Source organism: Cajanus cajan, chromosome 2, assembly GCF_000230855.2.
Source record: "Cajanus cajan strain Asha chromosome 2, NIPB_CcT2T_4, whole genome shotgun sequence".
NCBI classification, from domain to species: domain Eukaryota; kingdom Viridiplantae; phylum Streptophyta; class Magnoliopsida; order Fabales; family Fabaceae; genus Cajanus; species Cajanus cajan.
Genome location: NC_138518.1, coordinates 15,503,019 through 15,516,499, shown reverse-complemented (window position 1 = coordinate 15,516,499; position 13,481 = coordinate 15,503,019). Strand labels below are relative to the sequence as shown.

Below are 13,481 nucleotides of genomic sequence, written 5' to 3'. Positions count from 1 at the left end.
CTACACAGAGGCAACAAGATCAGAAAACCAAAAAGAGTCACCCGAATAAGGATAACCGGGATACTCCACCAACGTCGAAAGGACGTCAGCCAATCATAAGGCATCGCTCACCTCAGGAAGAGCATCTTTGTGTCTGCATCCCCACGGAAACAGAATTTCCCAATGGGCACCAACTACACAATGGAAAGTTGGGACACAAGAACCTATGAGTAACTGCACATCCCCTAGACGGATCCCTGCGTTATCCAGCCCTCAGCGGCATCAAAATAAAAAACAACCGTCGAAGCAGCATCGTGGACTGTGGAGACAAAATCATACGACAGAATCCCCCAGTGGATAACAGCCTACACAGAGGCAATAAAACCAGAAAATCAAAAAGAGTCACCCGAATAAGGATAACCGGGATACTCCACCAACGTCGAAAGGACGTCAGCCAATCATAAGGCATCGCTCATCTCAGAAAGAGCATCTTTGTGTCTACACCCCAAGGAATCAGAAATTCCCCAATGGGCACCAACTACGCAATGGAAAGTTGGGACACAAGAACCTATGAGTAACTGCACATCCCCTAGACGGATCCCTGCGTTATCCAGCCCTCAGTGGTACAAAAATCAAAAACAATCGTCGAAGCAGCATCGTGGACTGTGGAGACAAAATCATCACAAATCCCTGGAGAGGGAAAACTCACACTGCCAGTGAGGTTGTCAAGAGCACTCTGGTATAGCCTGGAGAGGCGGTACTCGGCTACCCCGAGGTTGTCAAGAACACGGAGGTATGCAACTGCCAGTGAGGTTGTCAAGAACACTCTGGTATAGCCTGGAGAGGCGGGTACTCGGCTACCCCGAGGTTGTCAAGAACACGGAGGTATGCAACTGCCAGTGAGGTTGTCAAGAACACTCTGGTATAGCCTGGAGAGGCGGTACTCGGCTACCCCGAGGTTGTCAAGAACACGGAGGTATGCAACTGCCAGTGAGGTTGTCAAGAACACTCTGGTATAGCCTGGAGAGGCAGTACTCGGCTACCCCGAGGTTGTCAAGAACACGGAGGTATGCAACTGCCAGTGAGGTTGTCAAGAACACTCTGGTATAGCCTGGAGAGGCGGTACTCGGCTACCCCGAGGTTGTCAAGAACACGGAGGTATGCACGAGCCTGGAGAGGCGACGACTAATACTCAACCTAGAGAGGCTACTCAACAATTTTCCACCGGAAGACACTACAAGTCAGAAGGATGGCTCATTCCCCGGACAATTGGGTCAACTCCTTTACTTGTCAACCGGTACACCAAAAGGCCGTTTGACTAAGTAAAGGGGGGGCAGCTGTAGACCCCTAAAATTGTCCGGGTCGGAAATAAGACTCGAAGACTCTCAAAGATCGAAGGGAAGTCAGCCAGAAGGACTCCTAGAAGACCATAGGATGACTATCTGTAGGTTTAGAGGTCTTAGAGTAGCTAAAAATAAGGAAGTGGGAAGATTGGAGCTCAATACGGCCTCCTTGGAGTTCAGTACGGCCGTACTGCACATTTTGAACTACAATACGGCCGTACTGAAACCAATACGGCCGTATTGAAGTTTTTGAACTTCAATACGGCCGTACTGAATTCAATACGGCCGTACTGTAGTTCAAATCTTCAGTACGGGCCGTATTGATGTCAGAGGTCGTACTGCGCCTCACCCCTATAAATAAGACGTCATTTGGACGTCATTCCACACTTTTTCACACAGTTTTGACTCTCTCCTTGAGTATTCTGGGGTCTTTGAGCAGTGTTCTGCCCTAGAAATCGCTCTGAGAGTCAATCCGACGAAGTTCTTGAGTCACGAGCCATTTGCTTGAGTCTCGAACTTAGTCGAAGGGAAATCTTTTGGATTTCCATAGTCAAAAATTATTTTTTAGGAAGGAGCGAGCGAGCTTGTAGAGGGAGGGAGCGCCAAAAAGCCTCCTAAACTTCATTGATATATAAAAAGCACGCTTCAAGAGGTTTCTTCTCTAAAAATCCCTTCTTTTACCGCTTTCTGATTGTTGCATATTTAAATTCGTCATCATGTAGATATTTAATATATAATCGTTTATTATAAATAGGGGTAATTTAGTAATTTTACACTGTTATTTATGAAATAATCCGTCATAGGGAACCCGAAAGGGGCGTTGTGGGGTGCTAACACCTTCCCCGCACGTAACCGACTCCCTTACCCAACTCTGGTTGTAATGGCCAAGGTTGATTTATAAAATCAATTGCCTTAAATCTTTTTCCAATGTTTTGAGTAAAACATTGGTGGCGACTCCAAGAACCCTACCTTTTGCGAAAACCACTAATCCATGGAGGGTCCCGCTTGGGGTTAACATGGATTGGTGAACCATTTTAATAAAATTGTTAGTTCGACAAGGTCTCAGTTTGAGAATAAGTCGTTCTAGCAATCCACCACTTTTCAAAACTTTAAAAAGAGTCCGACCATCGTCGCGAATGCCAAGGTCCGTTTTGGCGGGTGGCGACAATGAAGATAAAAATAAAACAAACATATTTGACATATATGTCCATGACACCCTCTTTCTTTTCATACTAATTTTAAAAGCTAACGTTGGAGGAAAAAAGTTTTTAAATCTAGTTTTTGAAAGAAAATTTGATTTGAAATCGATGTTAAAGATTGTTATGAGATTTGAAAATATCTTTATGTTTAAATTGACTTTTAAATATGGGTATTCAAACATTTTACATTTAAAAACCGGTTCTTAAGGTTTCAAAGCAATTTTAAACTGGTTTTAGAAATTTACAAATCATATTTATTTCAAACAAAATCAAGAGTTTTAATAGCCAGACCTCAGTAATGGTGAAAAAGAGTGATGATGCTTCTGGTAAGCTAACTTGGGCGTGGGCACCAGAGCGAAAGAAAGATGCCTTGCTTGGAAAGGGCAGCCTCAACGCAAACCAGCTTCTCGAGCAAAAGGACCTAACTTTGGATGCCAGTGACTACCTGTGGACACCTCCATTTGGTGTAATGCAACTCTTCGTGTGGACACCATGGGTCATACGCTCCATGCGTATGTTAAATGAAGGTATGCTGGATACAAATTTAGCCAATGGGGATGCAACTTCACGTACGAGAAACGAGTCTCTATAAAGAAGGGAATAAACATCATAGCTTTGCTTAGTGCCACTCTGGGGCTTGCAAATTACGGGGCAGGTTTCGATAAGATAAAGACTGGTATAACAGGCAGTCCTGTTCAATTAATTGGGAAGAACAATGTGATTATGGATTTTTCAACCAACCTTTGGTCTTATAAGATTGGTTTGAACGGGGAAAGAAAGCGTCTCTATGATCTACAACCACACATTGGTGTAGCATGGCATGCTAATTCATCCTATCCTATTGGTAAACCCATGACTTGGTATAAAGCAAACTTTGAAGCTCCTTATGGAACAAACCCCGTGGTGGTGGACTTGCAAGGGTTGGGTAAAGGACATGCTTGGGTGAATGGGCATAGCATTGGTCGTTATTGGCCTTCTTGAATTACTACTACCAATGGATGCACTGACACTTGTGACTACCCCGAAAATTACGTAATAAAAAAGTGCAACACCAACTGTGGCAATCCATCACAACGGTGGTACCATGTGCCAAGGTCGTTCTTAAACAATGACAAGTTCTCCTACCACAATTACGCACTTTGACATAAAAATATTATGCTAGCATTTCTTAAAGTTGCAACACCAAATTCTTTCTTTTATAATTTCTAAAAACAATACATACAAACAGGTAAAATATTTTTTTATAAAAATTTTAAATATCTTAAAACAATAAAGTAAAGTTCAAATTTGAATAATAAATTCAAAACAAGTGTTATACAGTAAAATGATATACCGGGAAACCACAAACAGCAGTCGGCACTAATTTCTGATAATATAAAACCTACATCTACTACAAACAACACTTTCAACCAAATAAATGTGTAAAACTAACTTATTGTCAAGGAAACAACACTTGTTAAACTAAATAACAAGAACATTACAATTCAAAACATCAAGTTAGTCATTCAGAAATCTGTTGGGAATCCTTGAACTGGTGGTGGGAAGGCATGAAAAACTCCTATTCCTTATTGTGCATTTTGAGATTGAAGAGGAATATTCTTGAAGAAAGATTCTTCAAATTGAGTGGCCCTATCATCTTGTTGATTAGAACAATCATCGTGTTCATTGAACCACTTTTCAAAATCAGAACGATTCTTCAAATTGAGTGGCCCTATCATCTTGTTGATTGGAACAATCATCAAGATCATTGAACCACTTTTCAAAATCAGCCAGTTCATTAGCCCAAATCACAGAATCACCACCATGAAAAGCATCACCTTGTTGCATGTTAATTCCATGATTACTAACACAACCAAATTGATTTGATGAATTTGTAAATTTCACACTCATATTATTTTCACTAACTGGCTCCACAGGAGTAGGGATGATTTGGTTTGGATGAAAGTGAGCCATGTTTTGCATGAAATCAGAATTGGCTTCACTTTGATGCTTGTTTTTTATCATGTTAATTCTTTGCTCACAAACTCCAATCTTAGCATCCACATGAGCAAGGAAGGCCCTCAAATGCTCCTCTTCCATGTTTATGATACATGGATTCCAAGTTGGATACTTGATGTCAGTGATCTCTTTCCGCACTTTGGAAATCTCAGCTTCAACCATCTTTTTCCTATTCTCAAAAAAATCTTGAATTTCAAAGGTCTCTTGAGATCCCTCATTCTTTGATTGCTCATACTTTTGAATGATGGAGTGTACCACTGTGGAGTCTTGAGGCCAAGTTGTTAGTCCAGTATCACCATTGCCATCAGCATGCAAAATCAAGCATGCTTCAACTCCACATATTGTGCAAAATTCAGAGATTTTTTTAGTTAACCCTTTTTTTCTCTGAATGAAAGTTGTCTTGCGAGACCTCTCATTTGAGATGCGTTTGAAAGTTACTTTTCCACGACCCATTTCCTTCAAAACAAAAGCATATACACAATAAGATAATAGAACATGGTCAATAATACATAACTAGTAACTGTGACCCCAACACACACAGTGTTAATCCTTCTTATTGCAATACATATGAAAAAGAAAATACAAATAAAAAAAAAATCATCTTAATTCCTTATTTTCTTTACCACTAAATCCTTTCACTGAGAGGTTGACAATGTGACACACATTCAAACCTAATCAATCTTCCTCTTTTAATTTTTGAAGATAATTTGTATATATATGTGTATGTTTTATAAACCAAACAGTTGAACTGAAAAACCAGTGCAGCAGTCTTATGTTGAGCCTAAGAACTCGTGAAAGAAATGGCAAGAAATGCAAGGTTTTGGTCTCTGATGGATCAGTCACACTGTCAGCATCTCAGTGATATAAACATAAGTCCCTTTGTTTAAAAGAAAAAAAATAACCAAACATGTGACAAGGAACATGCAACAACAGATATTGTAAACAAAGTTTTGGATGAGAGAAAAAGAACTTACCTGACAGAAGGGAGAAGAAACAGAGGAGAATGCGAAATGCAGATCGAAGCCTATAAGCCAAAAACAAGACAGGTTCTTACTTTGCTATGTGAATGTGAGGTTCTAAGTCCTACCCTTTATATATATATATATATATATATATATATAGTTAAAACCAAACATAACCCGTTCTTGAGGAATCAAATCCTTTTGGTAAATATATCATCAGTCTATCAATGCAATTCTAACTCATTAGAATTTAGTCAATACATATGATTTTTTAATTAAGGTAATTTCTTTTAATTTAATGGGGATTCTTTCTTGAAACAAATATTTACATTCATTGCTATAAAAGTAATTTTAGAAACTCTATGTATATTGATCGATTTTAGTATCTAGAATAAATTGCTTCTCATCGATGAAATAGGCAACTATTATTGATATATATATGATGTTCTTCATTTCCATCTTTTGTATTATTATTTTTGTCTCTTCTTACAATATCATATTATTACATCTAATGAATTTTATTTCTTCTATTTCCTATTTTATCAATTTCTTATCTTTCTCAATTATATTTCTTACTCTCTCACCATGTAAACTCTTAATCATCAGTATTTTTTTACTGCATTTATAATTAGGACTTTGTCGATACAAATAAATTTTTATTTGAGGTAAATTTCTTTGAATTTAACCGTGAGTCTTTCTTGAAACAAATTTTTACATTGATTGATATATAATAAATTTTGGAAACTGTATAAATTTATTGATTTATTTGAGTGTAATAAAATTTAGAATAAATTATTTATTAATTATTATTGATATATGTCATCCGTTTGACATTAGTTTTAGTATTTAAAAAATGTCCAAAATAAATAATATCCTCACATTTTAATATAATATTAATTTATATTTTTTTAAATTGTCCCTTCACAAATTATCCAATCATCACAACTAAAACCAATAATATTACATAAAAAGTGATAAATTTATCATCAGTATGTAGAAATTTTTAACTATACTTATTATGAGGTTAAAAGCATATGATTAATTTGTAGTCTATCTATTGCATTTATTATTCTAATATGTTCTTACAATATATATACCTATTATTACATCTAATAAATTTTAGGTTCCTTTAGTGTAAGTAATATATAACATGTTTTGGTATTCCCCTTTATATTGTCTAATATGTGATGTATTTACATGACACGCCATTTAATATGTTATTAATATAATTATCCAATAGGTCATTATAATTAGTACAACATAGCTATTAACAGCTAAAAATATAAAAGATTCAACTATTTTAGAATTATCATATAGTAGTACCTAAATATTTATACAATAGAGAAATGTATAATAATCATAGACAATTGTCTTAAATTTTTAACAAAATTAAGATCAATATGATAGCATGTGTGTAGTTCTAGATATCGTGTTTATACTACACAAGATTATAGAAGATTAAGTTACGAAAATACAATTTGTGAGTGGTGATAGTGAATTGTTTTACCTTTTAAGTATTATAATATTAGGGTAAGAAAATTAAATCTCATTAAATTTAATAAATATTAAGCATAGATACATAGAATAACACTTAAATTTAATGATATTTAATTGCTTTACCCTAAGATTAAACACTTAAATAATAAAAAAATTCACTATCATCACTCGCAAATTATATTTTCGTAACTTAATCTTTTATGACCTCATGTGGTCAAAACACGATATCTAGAGTTACACACAATCTTAATTTTTTAGAAATCTAAGACAATTATTTACAACTTCTCTATTAGTTACAAGAGTTGTTTTTACATTTTACTATTTTTTAAAATTACAAAACTACAATGTTTAAACATAAATTTGATAGCTTGACCTCTACTCACTAATTTAATCATATCCTAAGTTATAAACCTCCTTTTAAGTTATTGTAATGCAACCTAAAATCTAAAATCTAACATCTAAGGCTACAACTCTTATGAAGACTACAAAACCTAATTTTATCATTTAAGTCTCCTCAAAATACTTACAAGTTAAAGACACTAATTTTTGTGCATAGGACATAAAACTGATCTTTTAATTCACATAACTCAGTTATTGCTTAACATTTTTGTGTAATTTAAAGTTTAAATTATAGCCTAAAATGTACATTTTTCAATGCAACAAACGAAACTCAATTTCATTAATCACATAGAAAGAAATCACAAAAATATTAACATGTTTCATACAAAAACTTCAATTAACCAACACAATTCAAACCAAAACTCAAAAACTCCAATTCAATCGATAAAATCATGATTAATTCCTAAAACTACTCTATTATGTCATCAAATATTCAAATTCAACATCAATTTCACAAAGAACATCAACATCAATCTTCAACCTGCTCTATAAATCAAGGGTTTCCTATAAAAACTACTAAATCTCAAAAATTCACAATTAATCTAATCCAAGCTAATATAACACAAAGATCAATCACAAAGCACGTACAAATCATATGAAGTACAAATTTTCATTGTACATATTGAATCAGAATTTCTCCCATAGAACACAGAAAAAGCAACAAGATTGAGGGTCAATCATGCTACCCAAAAGATATCACACTCTAGAATGAGATTACTCACTTTCCCTTACCTGGATCTTGGGGATGTGATCATCCAACATTTGCATTATCCTTGAATAAGGATTTCTACCAAAGAGCATACAAAAGTAACCAAAAGAATTGAGGGTCAATCTTGTTATCCAACAAATATCTCACTCCTTAAGGTGAGATTACTCACTCTTCCTTACCTAAATCTTTTGGATGTGATCTTGCAACCTTTGTGTTCTCCTCTTAGTGTTCTTGGGTTCTAGAGAAAAGAAGTGTACATAAGAGCCAAAGCATAAAACTAATGGTGATTTCTAAAATCTCCTTTTTTTTTAAAAAAAAAATCCTATTATCTTTTATATTAATTATTTTGAGATTAAAATACTCCTAATTAAAGTATTTTCTCTTAATTTAATTAAATGTATTAATTATAAACATTTTAAAGAACATGCATTCTAATAGGTTAGGAGAAAGATGAGCATTAACTAGGAGAGAGAAATAGTATAAGACATTTATTCTAATTGACTAAAAACTTGTAAGATATATGAACATTAATAAGGAATGAAAAGTAGTATAAGGATAGTCTCAGAAGGAATATATATATATATATATATATATATATATATATATGACAAATTTATAGTTATTAACTAAATTAACTACTTTATTAATCTTGATGAATTAGGTAATCGGATCTTATATATAAGAATGTAGGTAGTAAAATTTAATTTTTAATATTAATTTATTATAGAAAAAAAATAAGAACAAAATTTAAATACGATTTCATAGATGTAGTTAGTATTACTTTCTAATTAAAGTTAAAATTTTACGTTAGTAATTTGCATAAATATATATTAATCAAATATATATTAAATATAAATACGTATTACTAAAATAAAACTTTAATTTTGATTGAAAAATTATAATAATAACAAATAAATTTTTGTCATAAAATAAAATGAACAATTAAGTTTGATGACGCTCCCTTGATGATTTTGTATCAAAATGTATGGTTAAGTGATGTGTCTCCTTTAGATGTAGTTGTGACGACATGTATGACTGGTGTTAACTTAGATTATTTTGAAAATTATAATTAACCGATATCTATATTAGAATAATGTATATTGATACCAACAAAGATTAATCAAGCCACCTTTACAAAAAGAAGGATTATATTTTGTCTTACCAATCATAATCACAAAAACCTTAGCGGTCTAAGCAATTGGGTCCAAATACTTTAAACCATCTATTGGGTTACACACTTCGAGCACACACACTTCACAAATATTTAAAACTATTTCCATCTTTTTATTTACTCATGTTTCTTTCTTTTATAGAATGGATCATAAACTGAAGAATCCTGCATCACCAACGTGGGACGATTACTGCATTTGATAAATGTTTGTATCTCAATTGTAGAATCTTTTATGGTGTATTTGGAGGAAAAAATTTTAAAAATTTAAAGAATTAAAAAAATTAATTTTAAATTATTTTATTTTCAATTTGTATCATTTTTTTTAATATTTTATTTGGATAAATTAATTCAAATTTCTTAGATTTTAAATTCTTAGTTAGGATATTTTCACTAGAGTAATTTCTTATAAATATTTAGATTTTAAAATTAAATTTTATAAAAATAAATATTAGTCAATTTTTAAATGTTTAATGATTTTAAAAGTTGATATTAGATAATATTTAATAATTGAAAAATATTTTTAAATATTTAAAATGTTTTTATGTCGACTTTTAAAGAGAGGTGAGAGATAAAAAGAAGAAAAAAAGAGAGAAAATAAAATAAAAAGAGGGAAAGATAAAGAGAAAAGAGAAATAGGACTGAGTGAGAGGAGACCAAAGAGATATAAGAGAAAGAAAAGAGATAAAAGCTATAGAGAGAGAGAGAAAAAATAGAGTATAAGAGATGAAAGAGAGAGACAAGAAAAAATACAAGAGATAAACGAAAAGAGCATAAAAAGATTATATATATATAGTGTTAGGATAAAATTTCTTAAGCCAAATAGAAATTTTCCATTAATCAAAAATTAAGAACCGTTGTCTCAGATTACAGAGTTAATGATAATAACACGTACCTGTATCCATTGACGGTGATCAAAAGGTTGCAGCGGAATAGTCTTTTGGTGCAATGATGTTACTCAGCCAAATCACTGGATTCCTTGATGGGACTTGATGTTACTCTTCTGATGGAGAGACAGAGAGACGTGTGTTTCTGATTTGGCATATTGGGGACCATGACCATCTTTATGATTTTAAACCTATTAGGGTTCCCATTAACCCCTAACGGGCCAAATCTGGTTTCCACTTATTTGGGCCCATATCAGTTTTTCCTGTTGGCAGTCTAAAGGCTCACTAAAATTAGATCACTTTTATTGAGTCCAACCAAATGTAAATAACTAATATAAATACTACAAATAATATATATAGCCCACAATAATTATTAGAAATAAAATTTCTAACAATCTCCCACTTGGGCTTCATATTCATTTAAGTATTTATATCACAAAATTCTTTAGGCGCGCAACCATATGCTATTTACTTTTAGACTCCCCTTAAACAATCTGGTCCATCTCATACAACAACAAGGAACCACTGCAGCTTTCATCATTATTTAATGTGACTAAACCACAATGATCACCACAATTGTATGCACTCAATGACATAGATCAAATATGGATAAGTGGCATGGAAATTACATGCAACGTGATCTTAATCATGTCTATTTCCAACTGGTCCAAACTTTATTCTTTATAGAGATCCATTCAAAACGTAATATATATATATATATTGCACAAAAACAAGCTCAGAATAAAATTATGAACATCAACTTTATTTCTGTAGAAAATCCAAATAATACAAATATCTGGAAAAATTAAAAAAATAAAGAAGACACAAAACATAAATGAGACTCCCACTAAACTAAGGTACTATAAGGAATTACACCCATATGAGCAGTGTGCTCATGAAAGACTTTAGGCACCAAACCCTTAGTAAGTGGATCAGCTAGCATAAAATTAGTCCCTATATGTTCTATAGAAATTTGCTTATTCTGAACTTTTTCCTTAACAACCAGAAACTTTATATCAATGAATTTTGACTTGGTTGTACTCTTATTGTTATTGGAATAAAGAACTGCAGAGTTATTATCACAATAGATTTTTAATGGCCTTTCAATGCCATTAACCACACGTAAATTAGTGATAAAATTTTGCAGCCATATCCCATGGTTGGATGCCTCAAAACAAGCAATGAACTCCGCAGCCATGGTTGATGAAGCTATAATAGTTTGTTTAACAGACTTCCAAGAGATAGCTCCTCCAGCCAACATAAATATGTATCCAGATGTGGAGCGTTTATTGTCTTGATATCCGGCAAAATCAGAGTCTGAGTATCCAATGATCTCTAAACTGACAGACTTCTGATAAGTGAGCATATATCTTTTTGTTCTCTTCAAATAGTGCATTACGCTTTACTGCTTTCCAATGTTGCATCCCAGGATTACTTAAGTATCTGCCCAAAACTCCCACTATAAATGCAATATCGGGACGAGTACAAACTTGAGCATACATTAAACTTCCCACAGCTGAAGCATAGGGAATCTTTTGCATCTCATTTCTTTCAAGGTCATTATTAGGGCATTGTTTGAGGCTAAATTTGTCTCCCTTGGCTATAGGGGTATCTCCTGGTTTACTATCTTTCATGTCGAATCTATCTAAAACTTTATCGATATAGTTCTCTTGTGATAACCTTATGATACCATGAGAACGATCTCTTAGTATCTTAATACCTAATACAAAAGAGGCTTCACCAAGATCTTTCATTTCAAAATTCTTTGTTAAAAATCTCTTGGTTTCGTGCAATAAGCCTATATCGCTGCTGGCAAGCAGTATATCATCGACATATAACACCAAGAATATATATTTACTCCCACTAAACTTATGATAAACACAATCATCAACTATATTTGCCTCAAAACCATATGAGGTAATAACTTGATGGAACTTGTGATACCATTGACGGGGAGCTTGTTTGAGACCATAGATGGATTTCTTTAGTTTGCATACCATGGACTTTGAGTCACCAGACACAAAATTTTCTGGTTGCATCATATAAATCGTTTCTTCAATGTCACCATTTAGAAATGCAATTTTAACATCCATCTGATGGAGCTCTAAATCATAATGAGCTACGAGTGCCATTATTATTCTAAAAGAATCCTTTGAAGAAACCGGAGAAAAGGTTTCTTTGTAATCAATATCTTCCTTTTGAGTGAAACCTTTAGCAACTAAACGAGCCTTATATCTCTCGATATTACCTTTTGAATCCCTCTTGGTTTTAAATATCCATTTACAACCAATAGATTTCACACCTTCAGGTAATTCAACGAGATCCCAAACATCGTTGTCTTGCATAGATTTCATCTCATCCTTCATAGCATCAATCCACTTTTGAGAGCTAGAACTTTGCATAGGTTGACAGAAGTTGATTGGATCATCCTCTATTAAGCCAATACCATCCTCATGTTCTTGAAGAAACACAATGTAATCATCTGGAATTGCACTTTTCCTTTCTCTAGTGGATCTCCTTAATGGCACTTCTTGAGATTGTTGAGCTTGCTCTATAGGTATTTGAGGGAGAACCTCAATATTGTCTTGTGTAGGGACAATGTCAGGAATAACTCCATGATTGTCACCTATTACTGGGGTAGGTACTGGAATAGTAATAGGCACGAGGACTTGATCACTGTCAATGACAGGTTCTTCCTCAAAGACAACATTTCTTATGTTCTCTTCCTTCCCAAACTCAACATCCTCAAGGAATCTCGCATTCCCCGTCTCAAAGAATGATCTAGTAGTGGGATTGTAAAATTTATAGCCCCGAGAGCATTCAGGATAACCAACAAAATAACAGCTAACAGTCCTTGACTCCAGCTTACTTTCATGCGGCCTATAAGGACGCGCTTCAACCGGACAACCCCAAATGTGTAAATGTTTTAGACTTGGCCTTTTACCCATCCATAGCTCATAAGGAGTTTTGTTAACTGCTTTACTTGGTACCCTATTTAGGATGTAGACTGCAGTCTTAAGCGCTTCTCCCCACAATGACTCTGGTAAGGAAGAATGATTAATCATACTTCTCACCATATCCTTAAGAGTCCTGTTTCTACGTTCTGCAACACCGTTCATGCTTGGTTTCCCAGGCATAGTATACTGAGGAACAATGCCACATTCCCTTAGGAAAAGCACAAAATGCCCTGGACGTTGTTCACCTGATCCGTCATATCTACCGTAATATTCACCACCACGATCAGATTTGACGGTCTTAATTTTCTTTCCAAGTTGAAGCTCAACTTCAGCTTTAAAAGATTTGAAAAAATCTAGGGATTGAGACTTCTCATGAATTAAAA

At 33.9% G+C, this 13,481-nt stretch overlaps 2 protein-coding genes across 2 annotated transcripts; one reads left to right on the top strand and one right to left on the bottom strand.

Moving 5' to 3' along the window:
* The first annotated feature begins 2,819 nt into the window (after positions 1-2,819).
* Positions 2,820-3,502, top strand: LOC145954763 (beta-galactosidase 14-like). Its single transcript, XM_083069451.1, has 2 exons — positions 2,820-3,048; positions 3,177-3,502. Exons 1-2 carry the CDS (start codon positions 2,820-2,822, stop codon positions 3,500-3,502), a joined length of 555 nt encoding a protein of 184 aa, XP_082925577.1.
* A 192-nt stretch (positions 3,503-3,694) lies between these two features.
* LOC114915062 (agamous-like MADS-box protein AGL82) lies at positions 3,695-5,589 on the bottom strand. The gene is made up of 2 exons (XM_029269113.2): positions 5,494-5,589; positions 3,695-4,975 (listed from the first exon to the last, which is right to left on the bottom strand). Exon 2 carries the CDS (start codon positions 4,970-4,972, stop codon positions 4,205-4,207), a length of 768 nt encoding a protein of 255 aa, XP_029124946.2. The 5' UTR covers positions 4,973-4,975; positions 5,494-5,589; the 3' UTR covers positions 3,695-4,204.
* Positions 5,590-13,481: the final 7,892 nt, after the last annotated feature.